At 45.3% G+C, this 20,223-nt stretch overlaps 1 protein-coding gene across 2 annotated transcripts in view; it reads left to right on the top strand.

The window, feature by feature from the left end:
* The window catches only part of PHEX (phosphate regulating endopeptidase homolog X-linked), a 188,945-nt gene that overhangs the window by 124,535 nt on the left and 44,187 nt on the right, over nt 1-20,223 (top strand). For both annotated transcript variants that reach the window (XM_033949946.1, XM_033949945.1), the window contains 3 exons: nt 10,300-10,377; nt 13,945-14,048; nt 19,101-19,159. In XM_033949946.1, the coding sequence (XP_033805837.1) occupies nt 10,300-10,377; nt 13,945-14,048; nt 19,101-19,159 (241 nt within the window). The remainder of the gene's footprint in view (nt 1-10,299; nt 10,378-13,944; nt 14,049-19,100; nt 19,160-20,223) is intronic.

The following is a 20,223-nucleotide window of genomic DNA, read 5'->3' as shown; positions in this document are numbered from 1 at the left end:
TTGTTTACAGAGATCGTAAAAAGGCCTTTCTGGTTGGGTGGGATGGCAGAAATCAGTGGCATAATAAGGGGTCATGCTAGTGGGGTCGCCAGCGCCCCTCCTCCCCTCCCCCCTTGCCTCTTCCCACTCCTCCTCTCACCACGTGCTCCCTCTTCCCTTTCCCCGCACCTCTATTTGTTCACTGCCGCTAGCAACAACTTCAACGAGTCGATCGCGTTGCCTTCATGTTCTACTTGCTTCCCGACTCAGAAGCGCCGAGCTGACCAACTTTCCACACCCAACGTCAATTCTGACGTTGGAGAGGAAGTTCCGGGCCAGCCAATTGCTGCCTGGCTAGCCCGGAACTTCCTCTCTGACTTCAGAAATGACATCGGAGAAAGGAAATCTGGGCGGCTCGATGCTTCTGTGTGGAGAAGCAGGGAGAGCTTGGGGCAGTGATGGTTTGGAGGCCTGTTCCCCGATGGCGGTGGTGGTGGTTTGGAGACCTGTTCCCTGATGGCGGCGGTGGTGGTTTGGAGGCCTGTTCCCCGATGGTGGCGGCAGTGGCTTGGGAGCAGGCAGGGAGACAGAAAGAAAGAAAGGAAAAAGAAAGAAAGAAAGGGGGGAACAGGAAGACAGAAAGAAAGGGGGCATGGAGAGAGAAAGACAGACAGAAAGAAAGGGGGTAGGGAGACAGAAAGAAAGGGGAGGGGCAGGGAGAGAGGAAGAAAAAGTTGATGGTGGAAATGAGGTCTGGAGGAGAGGAAGCATACAGCAGGCTGAAAGAAGGAAAGAAAGATTGGATGCAGTCAGAAGAAGAAAGTGCAACCAGAGACTCATAAAATCACCAGACAACAAAGGTAGAAAAAATGATTTTATTTTCAATTTAGTGATCAAAATGTTTCCATTTTGAGAATTTATATCTGCTGTCTATATTTTGCACTATGGCCCCCTTTTACTAAACCGCAATAGCGTTTTTTAGCGCAGAGAGCCTATGAGCGTCGAGAGCAGCGCGGGGCATTCAGGACAGCTCCCTGCGCTAAAAACTGCTATTGCAGTTTAATAAAAAGGGAGGGGGTATATTTGTCTATTTTTGCATAGTTGTCCCTGAGGTGACATTGGATAAAGTCATCTGCCTTGACCTCTTTGAAAACCCACGGAATATAAATGATAATTAACATTTTCTCAGCGTACAGTGTGCTTTGTGGTTTTTTAAAAAAATTTTATTGTTGGTAGATCATTTTGACTTGGTCATTTTAAAAGTAGCTCGCAAGCCCAAAAAGGGTGGGCCCCCCTGCTGTAATCCGTATCCCTGTCACCTATATTGACTTCTGGTTGTGATGGGTGAGCTGAATGAGATCGTTTTCCTCAGAACGATATGCACGACCTTTCTTGCTGAATGCAGGTCATGCACAGAGTGTGTGGTCTGAAAGGTTCATCACAGCGAATATTGAGTTGTAGAGATGTATTACCAACTGATACTAGGGAAGTATCAGCTGAATAACACACTTTTCAATAGCTACCAAGGGACGCTTTAGTGCTGCTCTGTAATGGCAGTCCTAGAGAACATAACAGTTCAATAGCAAACTATTTTACGGCCGGATATAAATTTTTCTACGGGCACGGTCCATTTTCCTTCCCCGGCCTTTCTTGCTCCTGTCTTAGTTTCTTCGCCATTAAAAGCAAACACATAAACCTGGACATATTTGATCGTTACAAGGGCACTGAAGCGTGGCTAACCTCTGCCCGTCTCGTCACACGCTTTCTTTTCGCTACATCCCTTTGAGGCTTTTAAAACAAGTGGCTATTGATGATGGCAGGGAAGTGGTGGAAGCGGAAGATCTGAGAGAGGCCTATAAAATACTGAGTGGCGTGGAAAGGGTCGACGCGAATCGCCCGTTTACTCTTTCCAGTGACGTGTGGTGAGGGGCTTTGCGATGCGGATCTGTGAGAGAAAGAAGCCGCTCGCACCGGGTGCACTTTTTAAAGCCGGTCAAAGGCCGGGACATTAAATCGAAAGTAGCCGCGGCTCGATTAGCCACGCGGCCACGGGGACCCGGAAGCCTCCGGGTCGTGGAAAACGAAGCAGGAATCAAGTAAAAAAGGTCAAGAATTCGCGCACAGCGACTTTAATCGTGAAAAATAAGAAAAAATCGCGGTGCTAGAAGGCAGTTGGGGCAGAGCCTGAAAAAACACGGCTTCTAGGCTCAGCGGAAAATTTTGAACTGGAGTAGAGAGCTGCACGGGAACGGGGATGACGGGAATCCCGCGGGACCCGCGGGGATCCCGCGGGTTCCCCCTTTGGGTCACGGGGATCCCGTGGGGACGCCCCCTAGGGTCGCGGGGATCCCATGGGGACGCCCCCTAGGGTCGCGGGGATCCCGTGGGGACGCCTCCGAGGGTCGCGGGGTTCCTGCGGGGTTGGATCGCAGTACACTGCATTTGAGCCGCGAGGGTAGTCTCCTCCTCATTACCTGCACTGTCGCAGCACACAGCCGAACGGAAGTCTTCCCGATGTCAGCGCTGACGTCGGAGGGAGGGCTTAAGCAAAGCCCTCCCTTCCTCCGACGTCAGCGCTGACATCAGGAAGACTTCCGGTCGGCTGTGAGCGGCAGGGCAGGTAGGAAGAAGGCAATGGCGAACGAAAGAGGGGGGAGGGGGGCGGTCCGCCCGAAGAATGTGCACAGCCGGTCAGGTCCCCCGATCGACCGACAACAGGCCCGGCCGACAAACCTCCCTGCCCTGTAGCCGCGAATCTAAATTACCTCTTACAGCAGCTTCAATACTCCAGCTGCTGTAAGAAGGTAATTTAGATTCGCGGCTACAAGACAGGGAGATTTGTCCGACCGGGCCTGTTCTGTTGTCGGTCGGGTGCGGAAACGCCACAAAGGTAAGGGGCAGGGAGGGAGGAAAGGTGGAGTGGAGAAGAAAAGACGCTTAAGGGGGGAGAAGGCCGCTGAAAGCACTGGGGAAGACAAAGGAGTGGAGAAGGACGCTGAAAGGACATGGGGTAAACGGGAGGAGGGGGGGAAGGATGCTGAAAGCACATGTTGAAGACAGAGGGGGGTGAAGGACCCTGAAAGCACTGGGGAAGACAAAGGGGTGGAGAATGCCACTGAAAGGACATGGGGAAAACAGGGGTGGAGAAGGCCACTGAAAGGAAATGGGGAAAACAGGGGGGGGGGAGAAGGCCGATGAAAGGACATGGGGAAGACAGAGGGGGGAGAAGGACCCTGAAAGGACATGGGGAAGGCAGAGGGGGGGGAAGGACCCTGAAAGCACTGGGGAAGACAAAGGGGTGGAGAATGCCACTGAAAGGAAATGGGGAAAACAGGGGGGGAGAAGGCCGCTGAAAGGATATGGGGAAGACAGAGGGGGGAGAAGGCCACTGAAAGGACATGGGGAAAACAGGGATGGAGAAGGCCACTGAAAGGAAATGGGGAAAACAGGGGGGGAGAAGGCCGATGAAAGGATATGGGGAAGACAGAGGGGGGAGAAGGCCGCTGAAAGGACATGGGGAAGACAGAGGGGGGAGAAGGACGCTGAAAGGACATGGGGAAGGCAGAGGGGGGAGAAGGATGCTGCCTGACAGGACATGGGGAAGATGGTGGGGGAGAAGGACACTGGAAGGAAATGGGGAAGAGGGAATGGGGAGAAGACCCTGGCAGGGAAGAAGACAGAGGTGCCAGACTATGGGGGGAGTGGAAGGAAAAAGATGGGTGCCAGACCAATTTGGGAGAAAGGGAGAGGCACAGTAACAGAGCAAATGGAAGACACAGAGAGAAGAGAGGCAGTGGATGGAAGGAATTGAATGAGAATATGAAGAAAGCAGAAACCAGGCAACAAAGGTAGGAAAAAAATTCTTTTTTTTTTTTTTTTGCTTAAGGATAAAGTAGTATATTAGTTGTGTTGATAAAAATTTATAAACATTAGAGGCTCTGGTAGAAACCCGTTTACAAAGTATGTATTCTTCCCAATTAATATTTCCAAATTAATAAAGTCTTTTTGCTTATTTTTAAATGGGTTTCTACCAGAGCCTTTAATTCAGTAGCATAATTAAATGAAATAACTATTTCTGTAGTTTATAGGGACGGGCGGGGACGTAGGGGATTCCTCGCGGGGACGTAGGGGATTCCTCGCGGGGACGGGCGGGGACGGAGGGATTCCTCGCGGGGACGGGTGGGGACGGAGGGATTCCTCGCGGGGACGGGTGGGGACGGGTGGGAGTCCTCACGGGGACGGGTGGGGACGGGTGGGACTTTGGCGGGGACGGGTGGGGACGGGTGGGATTTCTGTCCCCGCGCAACTCTCTAAACTGGAGACCACGAGGGGATGCGCCCCCTAGTGGAGCAGGAAGGCACGCATGCGTGGAGCAGCAGAGCAAACTTAAATCTTCAATCAAGTTTGCTTGAAAATGCTTCCGCATCGGGGCTCCGTAGATGACGTCACCCACATGTGAGAATATCATGCCTGCTTGTCCTGGGATAAATACTTTTTTTTTTTTTTTTTCAATCCCGTAGCTTATTTTCTTTACAAAGTCGAGGATTTATCAGCATCCCTTCGTAAATAAATAAACCACAATTGACGGTTAAGAGCTCGTTACTCAATGAAGTTGCATCTCGGGACTGCGCACAAATCTGGAGCACAGAATGAAGCGTGGACGGATCTGTTCCCGTCCCCCACGGGATCTATCTCCGTCCTGGCCTTGTGAGTTCTGTCCCTGCCCCATCCCTGCAGCCTCTGTCCAACAGAGTTAATCGTCCTGCTCCCGGGTGCCTCCAGCAGATATTCCACCAGAAATCCTTTCCAATTAAAATTCCCAGCATGCAACACTATAAAGTCTACCAGGCAAATTGACCTTATCCATCCAGTATCAATTAGCAAAATGCTGGAGCCAACTACCATTTACGCTATGATTTCATGACCGCCACCCCCAGGTTCAGATAACGTCTAAAAGCATTTCTGTACCGAGACAGGGAGTTAACCCTGAGATAACTGAAACAGTAATTGTAAAAACACATTTCTAAGTTGTCTGATGCAACTTCCGGGACAAAACAAAGAACCAGCAATGACCTACTTGTACTTGTAACTATATAGTTGAAACTGACCCAACTGTATTAATACCGTGTTTCCCCGAAAATAAGACAGTGTCATATTAATTTTGGGTCCAAAAAATGCATTAGGGCTTATTTTCAGGGGATGTCTTATTTTTTTTTTTTTCATTTACAACAATCGTCTCTCCCTTCCTCTTCTCCACCCTAATTCTTCCCCTTTTCTTTCTCCTGCCCTCCCCCACCATGTGCAGCATCATTCCTCCCCTCTCACCCATCTTGTTCAGCACCTTTCTATCCCTCCCTCCCATCCCTCTGTGCAGCAGAACCCCACCGACCCTCCCACCGTGAGACTGACGTACCTCCGCTCCGAGGCCTCCAAAAGCAGCAGCAATGACAGTGCTCTGAACGGACTGCTTTGTGGCCTTCCCTCTGCCGCATCACTGTTGATGTCATCAGTGACACAGCAGAGGGAAGGCCCCAGCGGAGAAGGCCGATAACCAGTCCATTCAGAGAGCTGCTGCCGCTTTAGGTATGCCAGGTCCCACTGGAGTGGGTGTTGCTGAATTGATGAGTCTGATTTTTCTCAGCAAATCGGGCACGGATGGAGTCAGGGAGTGTCAGGGACTTTCGGTGGAGGGGGGTGGGGGGGGGGGGGCTTTTGCGGATTGACCTGAACTAGGGCTTATTTGGGGGATAGGTCTTATTTTGGGGGGAAACAAGGTAGTTATATTGATCTACCTGTGTAACTGACCCAACCTCTTGTAATGTAATTCGACCTTGAACTGAATAAGGGAAGGCGGAATAAAAAACCCGATTAATATAACATCTGCACAGACCTCGAACACTTCTGAGACAGAACTTGCCGGAACGGGATGAGGATGGAGCTAGATCCTGCGGGGGTCGGGGACGCATTTGTCCCTGTGTCATTCTCTAATCTGGAGGTTTGTGCTCCTTCAGGCAGTCCTGGAACGGTTAAGCTACACAATGCTTGAAACCCACGGCGGTTTTAAACAAGCTGCACCACACACGGCTTTCAAGAGAGCTGTTCATCAACAATCCTGAATTATTTAGCTCCTTGTCTTGGTTTTAATCAGAAATGTTAAGAAGCTAAATTATGCAGACGCAATACAAAGGCTGCTTAATTAAGTGATTAAATTGATTGCTTAGGAATATTGGCAAGTCATTTGAGACTTATATCACTAATTTAAATAGGTGTGCTAGCATGAATTAAAACCGAGGAGCTTTTCCTCTGTGCTTTGAGGAAGGTGATTACAAATACAAATGGCTTATACAGTGAACTAGGAGAGTGTCGTGCAGTGGTTAAAAGTACAGCCTCAGCAACCTGAAGTGCGTTCAAACCCATGCTGCTCCTTGTGACCTTGGGCAAATCACTTAATCTCCTGAATAAATTCATGTAAACTGTTCTGAGCTCCCCTAGGAGAACAGTATAGAAAACTGAATAAATACATAGTGTGAAAACTTTCAGCCTCTGATAGCCAGAGCTGGTATTGTGACATCACAATGCCTCATTCCACCAATGCCTAAGAGCCAACCTCATCAGTGATGTCACAATGGCTTGATTGTCCTTTACTTGGCTCACTTTAGCTACATTTTGATTTCTAGAGTGGTCCAGTGGTTAAAGCTACAGCTTCAGCACCCTGAGGCCGTGGGTTCAAACCCACACTGCTCCTTGTGACCCTGGGCAGGTCACTTAATCCCCCCATTGCCCCAGATACATTAGATAGATTGTGAGCCCACCAGGACAGACAGGGAAAAATGCTTGAGTACCTGAATAAATTCATGTAAACCGTTCTGAGCTTCCCCTGAGATAACGGTATAAAAAATGAATAAATAAACTGGAGTGTGCGCTGGGCGCAAATCAACAGACGCCGTTGTGTAACTTGCACACAGCTGAGGTGTTGATGTGGCCTACACTTCTCAAAGGCTTTTGGTCCTTCTGCCACCATTTAGAAAACATTCCTTATTTGACTCCATTTATGGCTGGATTTCTGCTCCGTGTTTTTCACATGTGGGGTTTGTGGCCTAACACAGTCCGAGGAATGCGTGCCTCAGCCGGAAGAATTTGGATCTGCAAGTATGGTTAAGCAGGCATGCCAAATTTCCTACATCCATCAGAAAGGAGGAAATTGGCACTGGGCTTGCTTGTTCTCTTAAGTCTCTGGAGATAAGGGGGGTCCTTTTGTTAAGCTGCGGTAAAATTAGGCCTTAGAGTTCCCATTATTTTTTTAATGTTTTGAACAGTAATTTTTGAGAAACAGTACAATATACCATATTTGCTGGCGTATAGGACTCCCTTTTTTCCCCTCACGAGAATTTGCGGGACCCATCCAGGAAGCCACTCAACACCGAGCAGCGGTGCCAAAGCACACCCCTGCTCGTACTGCTCAGCGGCTAAAGAAGCCAGAACTCGTGGCAGCCACGGCAGCGATCGACCGGGTTAGCAGCGGGGCAGGAGCGCGGAAAGCTCGCTCTTGCCCGCTGCAACTCTGCACCACCATGGATTCCAGCGGCAGAGGAGGTAGGATGGGCAGGGCAGGGAGGGGGGGAGGACAGGGTGGAAAGCCTTGGAGGGAAGGGGGCTGTGAGCAGTGTCTGACAGGGAGGGGGGCTGGGTGCAGAGCCTGACCGGGGAGGGGGCACTGTACACGCGCGTCAGCATTTCTTTTTCTTAAAAATGTATATAAAAAAGTGGGTGCATCTTATACGCCGCTGCACCCTATACACCGGCAAATACGGTAAAACCTTACAAACAGAAGTGATGAGAGCACAGCTTGCAACAGAAATTTCTATGATCCATGCCCCAATAGAAATATCCTACTCATGGGTGTAGTTTGGGGGAGAGGGGGGACATTGCCCCCCCCCCCATATGTTACTAGCTCGAGTGATTCACTCCCTTCAGTGTCCCACATGTTCCAGGATGCCTTCCCCTCCTCTTTCCCCATTCAGCTTGGTCCCCTCTCCGCCCCCCTCACATTTGTTTCCTCTCCTCAAACCTGTCCTAGTCTCGCTGCTCCTTCCCAGCCACTCTGAGCAGGAATGGCTGGTCCAGAGTCTTGTGCTACAACGCTTCCAGCCAGGTTCCAGCCCCCTCTGATGCACTTCCAGCTGTTGTTTTGGACGGTTCCGGAAGCGAGCCCGCCAATTCTAGTCCCTGCTTATGCCGGCTATACTCTGAAGGCGTCGCAAGACCAGAACAGATGTAAGGGACCAGTACAGATCTGGAGGGGTGGGAGTGGGGGGGGGGGAAGAGGCAGAAATAGACAAAGCTAGACAGAGAAGAAAGTGAGAAAGAGAGGGAGGGGGAGATGTCAGAATGTGTTGGGGAAGGGAGGGTGAAAAAAGATGGCAGACTGTTTTGGGTTAGGAGAGGGAATGTGCTGGACACTGAGAAGAAGGAAATAGGGAAGGTTTATTCATTTAAGACAGATTTATTAACTAGGCCTTTTCATGTAGAGATTCGCCCAAAGTGATTTACAATCCATTGAATAGTAATCAGGTGTTCTTGAGTATTTTCCCCAGCTGTCCTGGCAGGATTGAAATCTAACTCTCGTACCTGGGGCAGGTCATGGAGGGTTAGGTTGCTTGCTCAGGGTCACAGGGAGCAGACTGGGATTGAACTCGCAACCTCAGGGTGCTGAGGCAGCAGCTCTAACCACTAGGCCACTCCACCGGTTCATAGACAACAATGCGGAAGACAAAGGCGCGCGCCGACAACTGAGCGCAAGACGGAGGTGCGCGCCGAAGAGAATTACTGTTTTTAGGGGCTCCGACGGGGGGTTTTGTTGGGGAGCACCCCCAGTTTACTTAAAACAAATTGCGCCGGCGTTGTGGGGGGTTTGGGGGGTTGTAACCCCCCACATTTTACTGTAAACTTAACTTTTTCCCTAAAAACAGGGAAAAAGTGAAGTTTTCAGTAAAATATAGGGGGTTACAACCCCCCCAAACCCCCCACAACGCCCCTAAAATGCGGCGCAATCTGTATTAAGTAAAGTGGGTTCCCCCCACGCCCACCCATCGGAGCCCTAAAAACAGTAATTTTCTTCGACGCACGCCTCCGCGCTGCGCTCAATTGTCTGCTCGCGCCTTTGTCCCGGCGCGCTTTTGACCTGTCACCCACTCCACCCCTCTTATCAAGTTTCTGTAGGTGTAAATTCTCGGGACTAAAGTGCGCCAGACAATCACATGCGGACAAAGGAGCTCAGACAAATGCGTGCAGGACGTCAGTGCACCGAATTAAAAGTTAAATTAAAAGCGCTACGAGGGTGTGTGTGTGTGGAACCCCCCCTCCCCCAGTTTGCTTAGAAGTGTTGGTGCTGCCTTGGGGTGGAAACCCCGTTCCACACGTAGAGGAAATTGTAATTTTTCCCTGAAACAGGGAAAATTACACTTTCTTCTGTAATGGTGGGGGGGGTTCCCCCAGCCCCCGACGGCAGCGCCAACACTTCTAAGTAAACTGGGGGGAGTTCCCCCACAAATACCTCCTCGGAGTGCTTTAAATTTAACTTTTAATCTGGCGCGCTGACGTCCTACGCGCATTTGTCTGAGCTCCTTTTTCCACGTGCAATTGTCCCGCACGCTTTCATCTATGTACTAAATTTTCACACCCACAGTTGGGTGCAAATCCCAGCACTATGCATAGAGTTACCAGATGTCCTGAGTTTCACGGACATGTCCTCCTTATGAGGACATGTTCGGGGGTTCGGATGGCTTTTCAAAACCCGGCACTTTGTCCAGATTTTGAAAAGCTTTCCTCCACATCACATCAGGCAGGAGGTCATCTGTGCTTGTGCGGATGCCACACGCATACGTGACATCATCGCAGCACATGCACGGATGACCTCCAGCCCGATGAGAGCAGGCAACGGGGGGCATGGCTGGGGTGGGATTGGGGGGCGGGTCTAGGGGGGTCCGGATTTTTCAAACGGAAAATCTGGTAACCGTAGCTATGCGCCTTTCTATAAACACAATGCTGTTTATAGTATAGCGCCAAGTATGCATTTTTTGGGGGTGCCATTAACCGAATCTAGTCCTTAAAGGGTGATTCTGTAATCCAGGTACCTGCATTTTCAAAATAGCAAAACACACATGCCTCGAAATCTCTGGTAAACCTTTAACAGTTCACCGGCATATTTGATATTTTTTTAAAAGCTGAGAAGGGTAAAAGTGGATTAAGGTGGTTAATAGTTTTGTTAAAATGCCGTCACACTACTAATTGTCTTTTGGTTGTTTCTCCCGCTCCTCCCAGGCAAAAGCAGTTCTGTCCAAAGTGGGTTACCCGACGTTCATTAAGAACGACACATTCTTAAATGAAAACATCAAAACTGTAAGTATTTCAGTTATAATTCTACTGAATTGCCTGTGCGAATGATTCACACCTCTTTTCCTGACCCAAGACTAGAACACAGAAGGGAAGAAACTGATTCAGAGACGGGACCTATCTCTTTATCGATAAGTGATTCTCCTTGATAAAGATAGTTTTGTCAAAACTCATAAGAACTGGGCATTTAAAAAAAAAAAATAAATTGATTCCAGAACTTGAGGACTAATGGATGGCTGGCTAACAGTTAAGCTCTCTCCTCTAAACATCATTTTTAGATCCTAAAGTTACAATTTTTCTCAACTATCAAGATAAAATCTTAAACAATGGCTTCTTATAAGCAGAAGAATTTGGAAACACAAGTAAAATAGCAGGAAACGTTAAAAGATTGAAAGAAGATCCACAGACTCCAAGTGGGTCTCCTCTGCCAATGGATGCCTTAGACATTATAGAGGTAATGGAAGGAATTAGAAACATCAATTTAAATTAAGTGAAATGAGGAAGGAGATGAATAATATGAACAATAAATTGGATATAGTAAGTAATAGAATGGATAAGATTGAATAAATACAACAGGATCATATAGAAGATCACAGTATAATAAAAGGACTGAAAGAAAAAAATGATAGATATGGAAAATAGATCCAGAAGACAGAATTTGAGAATTTTTGGTTTAAAAGAAGGAGCTGAAGGGAGAAACATTTTTTTTTTCTTGGAGGAAGCAATTCCAAAAATTTTATCTATTAATTTTAAAATGCAATTAGAGATAGAGAGAGCACAGAATTGGAGGAAAAAAAATCTCAAAATCAAGAAAGACCTAGACCAGTAATACTAAGATTACTAAGGTTTCAACAGGTTCTTGAAATTTTAAAAGCAGCAAAAGAAACAAAAAATCCAGCCTACAAAGATTCTAAACTGATATTTGTCTCAGTTCTTGCAAAAGAGACTGTTCAGATAAGGAAACAATTTTTACAGCTGAGACAACCATTAAGGGATATTGGAGCAAAATATGGATTTTTTTATCCTGCTTTGATGAGAATTACATATAAAGATAAAGTTCGTCAATTTGAAGATCCAGAAAAACTCAAAAAATTCATTTCAGCTCAAGAAACGTCTGAGTTAAAGAGATTTTAAGGAAGAAAACTATTTCATATAGATTCTATTTATTACCTTGATTTGAAATATTATGAGAAATTTGGATATAACTAAATATTTAAAATATTAATTTTATTTGTTATTAAGATGGCTGCCATAATTAATTCCTAACTGAAATGGAACTAATGGAACAGTTTTAATTTAAAACAGAGGAAGAATCTGCACTTGTAGAAAATTCAGATAATGTAGATAATATATTCAAAATTTTACCTGACATCAAGAGAATTTGGAGGTCGGAATTTTTCCAATGAGGCAATGCTGAGAATTCGATAGTAGATATACTGCACTGGCTGTGGGTTGGGGTGACTACTGGAGTGGTGGATCCCCTGTGTTGCATTCTTCCTGACTCCACTGGTACGATGTGTGCCATTGACGCTGGCCGGCTGGTTTGGAAAAAGGTCAGTCTGCCTAACTTCTATGCATGTACGGAGTTCCTGGACCTTCCTCCCCAATGGATTAGCTGCGGCTTGGAATAAATTTACCGCTGCAGAGATTTTCAATAACAGTCAGTTGGATCGGAGGGGGGCCAGAGAGAGGATTGGTAGACGGAAGGGGAGGTCCTGCGATTGAAGTTTCTGAAGAGGAGTCTGATTGGATGTCTGACAGTTGGGAACGGAAGGCAAAGATGACTCAATGGTGTAACTTCTGGGGGCGAGTGCAGTAGAGAGCATGTTTTCCACTTAAAGTTAAAAAAAAAAAAAAAAAAAGGAAATAACTTGGGGAGATAAATGCATTGCGGAGCAGGCGTAGATTTCTCAGCATTTGCTTTAGAGAAGCCATTTTCTTTATAGAAGGGTTGCTATGGGTTGGTTTGGTATTTACATCAGCTTCTGCCGCTCGGTTTGTGACATCTGAAACTCAGTGTCATCGGGGAAGATTTTAAGTGTTTCACTTCCAGCATCCTGGTAACGCCTTCCTGGATCCTTATGGCAGAGAGGGAAACTTCAGTTTGGCCTGTGTGCTCTACACTAATGTAAGGAGCTTGAAGAGGGCTCATTTCCATGGCATTGAATTTGTGCATATTTTCTGCAAGGGAGAAGAATCTGTTGATTTGATGTCATGGATAGTGAGTAACTCATTGAATCCTGCAGTTATGGATGATTTTATGTTTGACAGAGAGGAACATGATTTCAAGCAGAATGCCTAGTACAGTGGTACCTTGGATTACGAGCATAATCCGTTCCAGGTGCATGCTCGTAATCCAAAATGCTCGTTTATCAAAGCGAGTTTCCCCATAAAAAATAATGGAAACTCGCTTTGATGCGTTTCCCCCCCCCCCCCGAGAACTGGCATTGCTCCCCCCGAAGGCCCCCCCCCTGCGATCCGGCACCCCCCCACCACAATGCAGCACCCCCCCCCGGCCACAATCCGGCACCCCCCCGCCGCTTCTTACCCTCATCTGGGCACTGGCACCAGCGTGTCCTGTGCTTGGTGCCGGTGCCCGAAGATCGGTCTCCTCTTCTGCTGGGCCTTGAGCATCTGAGCATGCTCAAGGCCTGCGAGTTCACGTTCAGAACGATTCCAGCGAAATGTCTTTTCAATTGTGTTTTTTATTTTTACTGAGTTTGGGTGCCTACCAGCGCCTAAAAATCCGGTGCCTTTTAGAGAATCTGGGCCAATGTGCGTAAATTTAGGTTAAGGATCCGTAGCAAAATTATATGCGCACGTCAAAAAAGGAGGGCATAGAAATGGGGGGGGGGGACAAGGATCAGAGGCATTTCTTTAAATTACATGTGTAATTATAGAATTAGGGCCTCTGCGCCTAAGTATAGGCATGAGTATTTGCACCACATTTTCATTGGTACAAATAGCCACACCTAAGTGGAGTGGAATGGGTAGATGTGAATCACTTGTTCAATCTTTCCAAAAATACTAGGATTAGGGGACATGCGATAAAGCTACTAAGTAGTAGATTTAAAACAAACCGGAGAAAATATTTCTTCACACAACGTGTAATTAAACTCTGGAATTCATTGCCGGAGAATGTGGCGAAATCAGTTAGCTTAGCAGGGTTTCAAAAAGGTTTGGATAATTTCCTAAAAGAGAAACCTATAGGCCATTATTGAGATGGCGTAGGGAAATCAATTGCTTATTCCTAGGATAAGCAGCATGGAATCTGTTTTACTACTTGGGATCTAACTAGGTACTTGGGACCTGGGTTGGCCACTGTTGGAAACAGGATACTGGGCTTGATGGGCCTTCAGTCTGTCCCAGTAAGGCAATTCTTATGTTCTTATGTAAGTTTAGGCATAAGCGCTATTCTATAAATCACGTTTAACTTTAAGCATGGTTTATAGAATAGCGTTTTTCTGGCGCTGATTTTATAGGCTGAAATGTATAGAATTTAGTCCTAAATGGGAGCGATCCTTTCACAAATTGGCCCCTTAAACAGCAGCTGCTTCTGATTTGTTTTCACAGATGAAGTTCTCAGAAACAAATTACTTTGACAATGTCCTGCAGACCCTCAAGTTCCTGGCGCAGTATGATTTCTACTGGCTGAGAAAGGAAGTTCCCAAAACAGAGTGAGTATTCGCATCCTTTTGAAGTCAAATTAAACATTGATCTGGTCTCCCATGCAATTCTGCTTTCAAAAGACTATTGCTGTGAACAGGGGTGTCTTAGTAGGCTGCAGGGCCCTCGATTGAACCGGTATAAGAATTATCCTTTGGGCCTCTTTTAGGTGACATGTGCAGACATGTGGTCTTGAAGCTTATGCACTGCAACTTATTTGGACAACACTCAATATTGATTTAGTACAGAATGTCAGAACCTATCAAGATTTACTGTACCTTCGGTATTATGTCCCCCCCATCAAGATTATGTCCCCCCCATCAAGATTTACTGTACCTTCAGTATTATGTCCCCCCATCAAGATTATGTCCCCTCTATCAAGATTATATCCCCCCTATCAAGATTTACTGTACCTTCAGTATTATGTCCCCCCCTATCAAGATTATGTCCCCCCATCAAGATTATGTCTCCCCTATCAAGATTATGTCCCCTCTATCAAGATTATATCCCCCCTATCAAGATTTACTATACCTTCAGTATTATGTCCCCCCTATCAAGATTATGTCCCCTCTATCAAGATTATGTCCCCCTATCAAGATTTACTGTACCTTCAGTATTATGTCCCCCCCTATCAAGATTATGTCCCCCTATCAAGATTTACTGTACCTTCGGTATTATGTCCCCCCTATCAAGATTATATCCCCCCTATCAAGATTATGTCCCTCCTATCAAGATTTACTGTACCTTCAGTATTATGTCCCCCCCTATCAAGATTATGTCCCCCCATCAAGATTATGTCTCCCCTATCAAGATTATGTCCCCTCTATCAAGATTATATCCCCCCTATCAAGATTTACTGTACCTTCAGTATTATGTCCCCCCTATCAAGATTATGTCCCCTCTATCAAGATTTACTGTACCTTCAGTATTATGTCCCCCCCTATCAAGATTATGTCCCCCCTATCAAGATTTACTGTACCTTCAGTATTATGTCCCCCCCTATCAAGATTATGTCCCCCCATCAAGATTATGTCTCCCCTATCAAGATTATGTCCCCTCTATCAAGATTATATCCCCCTATCAAGATTTACTGTACCTTCAGTATTATGTCCCCCCTATCAAGATTATGTCCCCTCTATCAAGATTATGTCCCCCCTATCAAGATTTACTGTACCTTCAGTATTATGTCCCCCCCCTATCAAGATTATGTCCCCCCTATCAAGATTTACTGTACCTTCGGTATTATGTCCCCCCTATCAAGATTATATCCCCCCTATCAAGATTATGTCCCCCCTATCAAGATTTACTGTAGCTTCAGTATTATGTTCCCCCTATCAAGATTATGTCCCCCCCTATCAAGATTATGTCCCCCTATCAAGATTTACTGTACCTTCAGTATTATGCCCCCCCCTATCAAGATTATGTTCCCTCTATCAAGATTATATCCCCCCTATCAAGATTTACTGTACCTTCAGTATTATGTCCCCCCTATCAAGATTATGTCCCCTCTATCAAGATTATGTCCCCCTATCAAGATTTACTGTACCTTCAGTATTATGTCCCCCCTAACAAGATTATGTCCCACTATCAAGATTTACTGTACCTTCAGTATTATGTCCCCCCTATCAAGATTATGTCCCCCCTATTAAGATTATGTCCCCCCTATCAAGATTTACTGTAGCTTCAGTATTATGTCCCCCCTATCAAGATTATGTCCCCTATCAACATTATGTCCCCCTATCAAGATTTACTGTAGCTTCAGTATTATGTCCCCCTATCAAGATTATGTCCCCCTATCAAGATTATGTCCCCCCCATCAAAATTTACTGTACCTTCAGAATTATGTCCCCCTATCAAGATTATGTCCCCCCTATTAAGATTATGTCCCCCATCAAGATTTACTGTACCTTAAGTATTATGTCCCCCTATCAAGATTATGTCCCCCATCAAGATTTACTATACCATCAAGATTATGTTCCCCCCATCAAGATTATGTCCCCCATCAAGATTTACTGTACCTTCAGTATTATGTCCCCCCTAACAAGATTATGTCCCACTATCAAGATTTACTGTACCTTCAGTATTATGTCCCCCCTATCAAGATTATGTCCTCCCTATTAAGATTATGTACCCCCTATCAAGATTTACTGTAGCTTCAGTATTATGCCCCCCCTATCAAGATTATGTCCCCTATCAAGATTATGTCCCCCTATCAAGATTTACTGTAGCTTCAGTATTATGTCCCCCCCTATCAAGATTATGTCCCCCTATCAAGATTATGTCCCCCCCATCAAAATTTACTGTACCTTCAGTATTATGTCCCCCCTATCAAGATTATGTCCCCCCTATCAAGATTATGTCCCCCATCAAGATTTACTGTACCTTCAAGATTATGTCCCCCATCAAGATTTATTGTACCTTCAGTATTATGTCCCCCTATCAAGATTTACTGTAGCTTCAGTATTATGTCCCCCCTATCAAGATTATGTCCCCCCCTATCAAGATTTACTGTAGCTTCTGTATTATGTCCCCCCTATTAAGATTATGTCCCCCCCATCAAAATTTACTGTACCTTCAGTATTATGTCCCCCTATTAAGATTATGTCCCCCTATCAAGATTTACTGTAGCTTCAGTATTATGTCCCCCCTATCAAGATTATGTCCCCTATCAAGATTATGTCCCCCTATCAAGATTTACTGTAGCTTCAGTATTATGTCCCCCCCTATCAAGATTATGTCCCCCTATCAAGATTATGTCCCCCCCATCAAAATTTACTGTACCTTCAGTATTATGTCCCCCTATCAAGATTATGTCCCCCCTATCAAGATTATGTCCCCCATCAAGATTTACTGTACCTTCAAGATTATGTCCCCCATCAAGATTTATTGTACCTTCAGTATTATGTCCCCCTATCAAGATTTACTGTAGCTTCAGTATTATGTCCCCCCTATCAAGATTATGTCCCCCCCTATCAAGATTTACTGTAGCTTCTGTATTATGTCCCCCCTATCAAGATTATGTCCCCCTCATCAAGATTATGTCCCCCATCAAGATTTACTGTAGCTTCAGTATTTTGTCCCCCCTATCAAGATTATGTCCCCCCATCAAGATTATGTCCCACTATTAAGATTTACTGTACCTTCAGTATTATGTCCCCCCCCCAAAAAAAAATAATATATATATCAGAATTAGAAAAGGTTCAAATAAATTGGGGCCAAATAAATAGTTTGTTAGAAAATCATGTGGCATAATCGTATGATACAGTATGATTTGGCATGTCTATGAGGGCTAAGAGCCAAATATCTTCCATACAACACATAACATGTAATTGGAAAAATTGGAATAGATTGAACTTCAGTTTTTGGTGGAATTCAGTGTGCCATATTTACAAAATGGAAAGAACATTAGCCATTCAGAAAGGGAATTTTAATAAATTTCAAGGTGTGTGGGGGCCATTAACAAATTATTGCAATGATTAGTACAAATGAAATAATGGGGAGGAGGGGCCTGGCCAGGAAGCCTTCACTCTGCAACACTTCCTGTTTCAACGTATGCGGGATGCTGCAGGTGAAGGCTTCCAGGGCAGGCCAACGGCAGCAGGATCCCGTTGCCGATGCTGCCGGCTGCCCAAAGCTTTGTGAAATTGCGGCAGCAGAAGAGATGCTGAGGACAGGGGAGACTCCTGACTCTTGCGTAGGGGTTGGATGGGAGAGAGTGAGTCCAACACCTGGACAAACTCCCTCTAGTCCAGAAAACTGTCTGGACACCTGGACAGTCCTCTAAAAAGAGGACGCCGCCCCGTAAATCCTGACGTCTGCTAACCCTAGCTGTATGTTAAACACTCAAAATATGGTTCCTGCTTGAAAGAGCTTGCAATCTAATTAGGATAGACACACCGGACAAAAAGGGTGAATCACTGCATACTGCTCAGGTAAGGATTTACAAGGGGACAGGGCAGGGGACTAGAAGACATAAAAGGGTGAATCTACAAATCTCTGGATAAATTATCAGGGCAGCGGAGTGACTAATGCCAATGTCTGAATAATGCCGGCATTTGCCGTCCTAGCCGGATCTTCAGTACTACTCGCTGTCCAGACAGAGGTGCTGAATATCCAGATTTTTCAAAACCTCAGTGGCTGACTCTGGCAGCTGCCTATTGACATGATGGAGCCCAAAGGAATGACTTTATCGAGGGAGAACTTTTGAGCCTCTTGGTCTGAGTTCTATACACCGCACGTGGCGTTCCCACTGACAACTGGCATGGTGACTGAAAAACATATACCGTATTTCCTCATATATAGGCCCCGGCCTATATATGGGTTTTGCAAGCCGGCCCAGTGGGTGCGGCTTGCAAATCTGGGGCAGCCTATGTAGGGTTTTTTAATCATCCCTCCCCCCCCGCCCTCCCCTACCTCCCTCGCTGGCGGTGGCCTCGTCAAACCGCGTCGCCAGCGTTGAAGAGCAGGAGCCAAGTTTGCGGCTGCAGGCCTGCAGCATGCTGCGTCCTGTATCGCTCTGCCGTCAATTCTAACGGGATTTTTAAATGTAGTATAGGCTGCCCAGTTACTGGAAGGTAAGCCACGGCTACAAAAATGGGGCGGCTTATCTACCAATTTTTTGCGGCCTATATGTGGGGAAATACGGTATTTATTTATTTCTATACTGTTCTCCCAGGGGAAACTCAGAACAGTTTTACATGAATTTATTCAGCTACTCAAGCATTTTTCCCTGTCTGTCCCTGTGGGCTCACAATCTATCTAATGTATCTGGGGCAATGGGGGGGATCAAGCGACTTGCCCAGGGTCACAAGGAGCTGCACAGGATCTGAACCCAGAACCTCAGGGTGCTGAGGCTGTAGCTTTAACCACTGCGCCACACTGTGTATCGGAGAGATATAGCCATCCAGCTGGCTATCCCCTAAGGGTACAAATTTACCCTGCTGAGCAAATACATCTAGTTACCTACTTTCAAAATTGCTTGACTTGGCTAGCCAGGTGGTTGCTCAGGTAAACGTGGTGACAACCAACTCACATGCTTTTCCATTGTTGTCTTATTGATACAGATGGTTTACAAGTCCAACAACTGTCAACGCCTTCTACAGTGCTTCCACTAATCAGATTCGTGAGTATTTTTAAAAAATATATTTGAATTACTTTGCCGGCAAAATAATCTTTTCTTTTTTAGGTCTGCAATCTTGCATATCTCTTTTTTTTTTTTTTTTTTTTGGGTAATATCATGTTTATTGAGGCAGAGAAGAACCAGGTACAGCACTGAAAAACATGTCAAAGATGAATTGACTGTATAGAGATATGCGTGTGGTTTTGTGTGCATGCATATCTCTATACAGTCAACTCGTTGGTTCAAGTTTCAAGTTTCAAGTTTATTAGAGTTTTTGATTAATCGCTTAATCATACTTCAAAGCGATGAACATACATTAAAAAACATTTAAAATTACAATATTAAAAGTAATACATTATTTAAACATAAACATTAAAATAAACTAGACTATATACAAACTTAACAAACAAGAAGAAAAAGGCGAAGGGGATTTGAACTACAAATTATTATAGAAAGAGTAGTCGGGGAAAAACACAAGGTTGGGTATTTAAGATGCATGGTCAAATTCAACATAATTAATAAATCCAAGGTTGAGAATTATTACTCAAAAGCATCTTTGAAAAGGAATGTTTTTAAATTAGTCTTAAATTTATCAATATTGTGTTCTTCTCTTAAATAAATTGGAAGAGAGTTCCAGATTTGTGGGGCCGTAACGGAAAAGATAAATTGTCGTCTAGTGTTGATGATCTTGAGAGAAGGAATTGTCAGTAAATGTTGTTCGTTTGACCGCAATGTTCTGTTTGAGGAGTAAGGAATCAGTGATTGAAAAATAAATGCGGGTGTTTTAAAAAGCATTGATTTAAAAGTGAGTAAGCATAGTTTATAAGTTATTCTATGAGATACCGGAAGCCAATGAGCGTTCTTAAGAAGTGGTGTTACGTGATCAAATTTTTTTGTTTTTGTTATAAGTTTGATGGAAGTATTTTGTATGATTTGTAGACGTCTAATTTCACTTTGTGCAATTCCTTTAAAAAGGGCATTACAGTAATCGATTTATGACTATGGAACCATTGACCCTATGGGAAAAGGGGTGTTAGGCTCCCAGTTTTTTGCACATACCTGCTGCC

The sequence above is a fragment of the Geotrypetes seraphini genome, chromosome 6, assembly GCF_902459505.1.
Source record: "Geotrypetes seraphini chromosome 6, aGeoSer1.1, whole genome shotgun sequence".
Classification (NCBI taxonomy): domain Eukaryota; kingdom Metazoa; phylum Chordata; class Amphibia; order Gymnophiona; family Dermophiidae; genus Geotrypetes; species Geotrypetes seraphini.
This window is presented reverse-complemented; position numbering and strand designations above follow the sequence as displayed.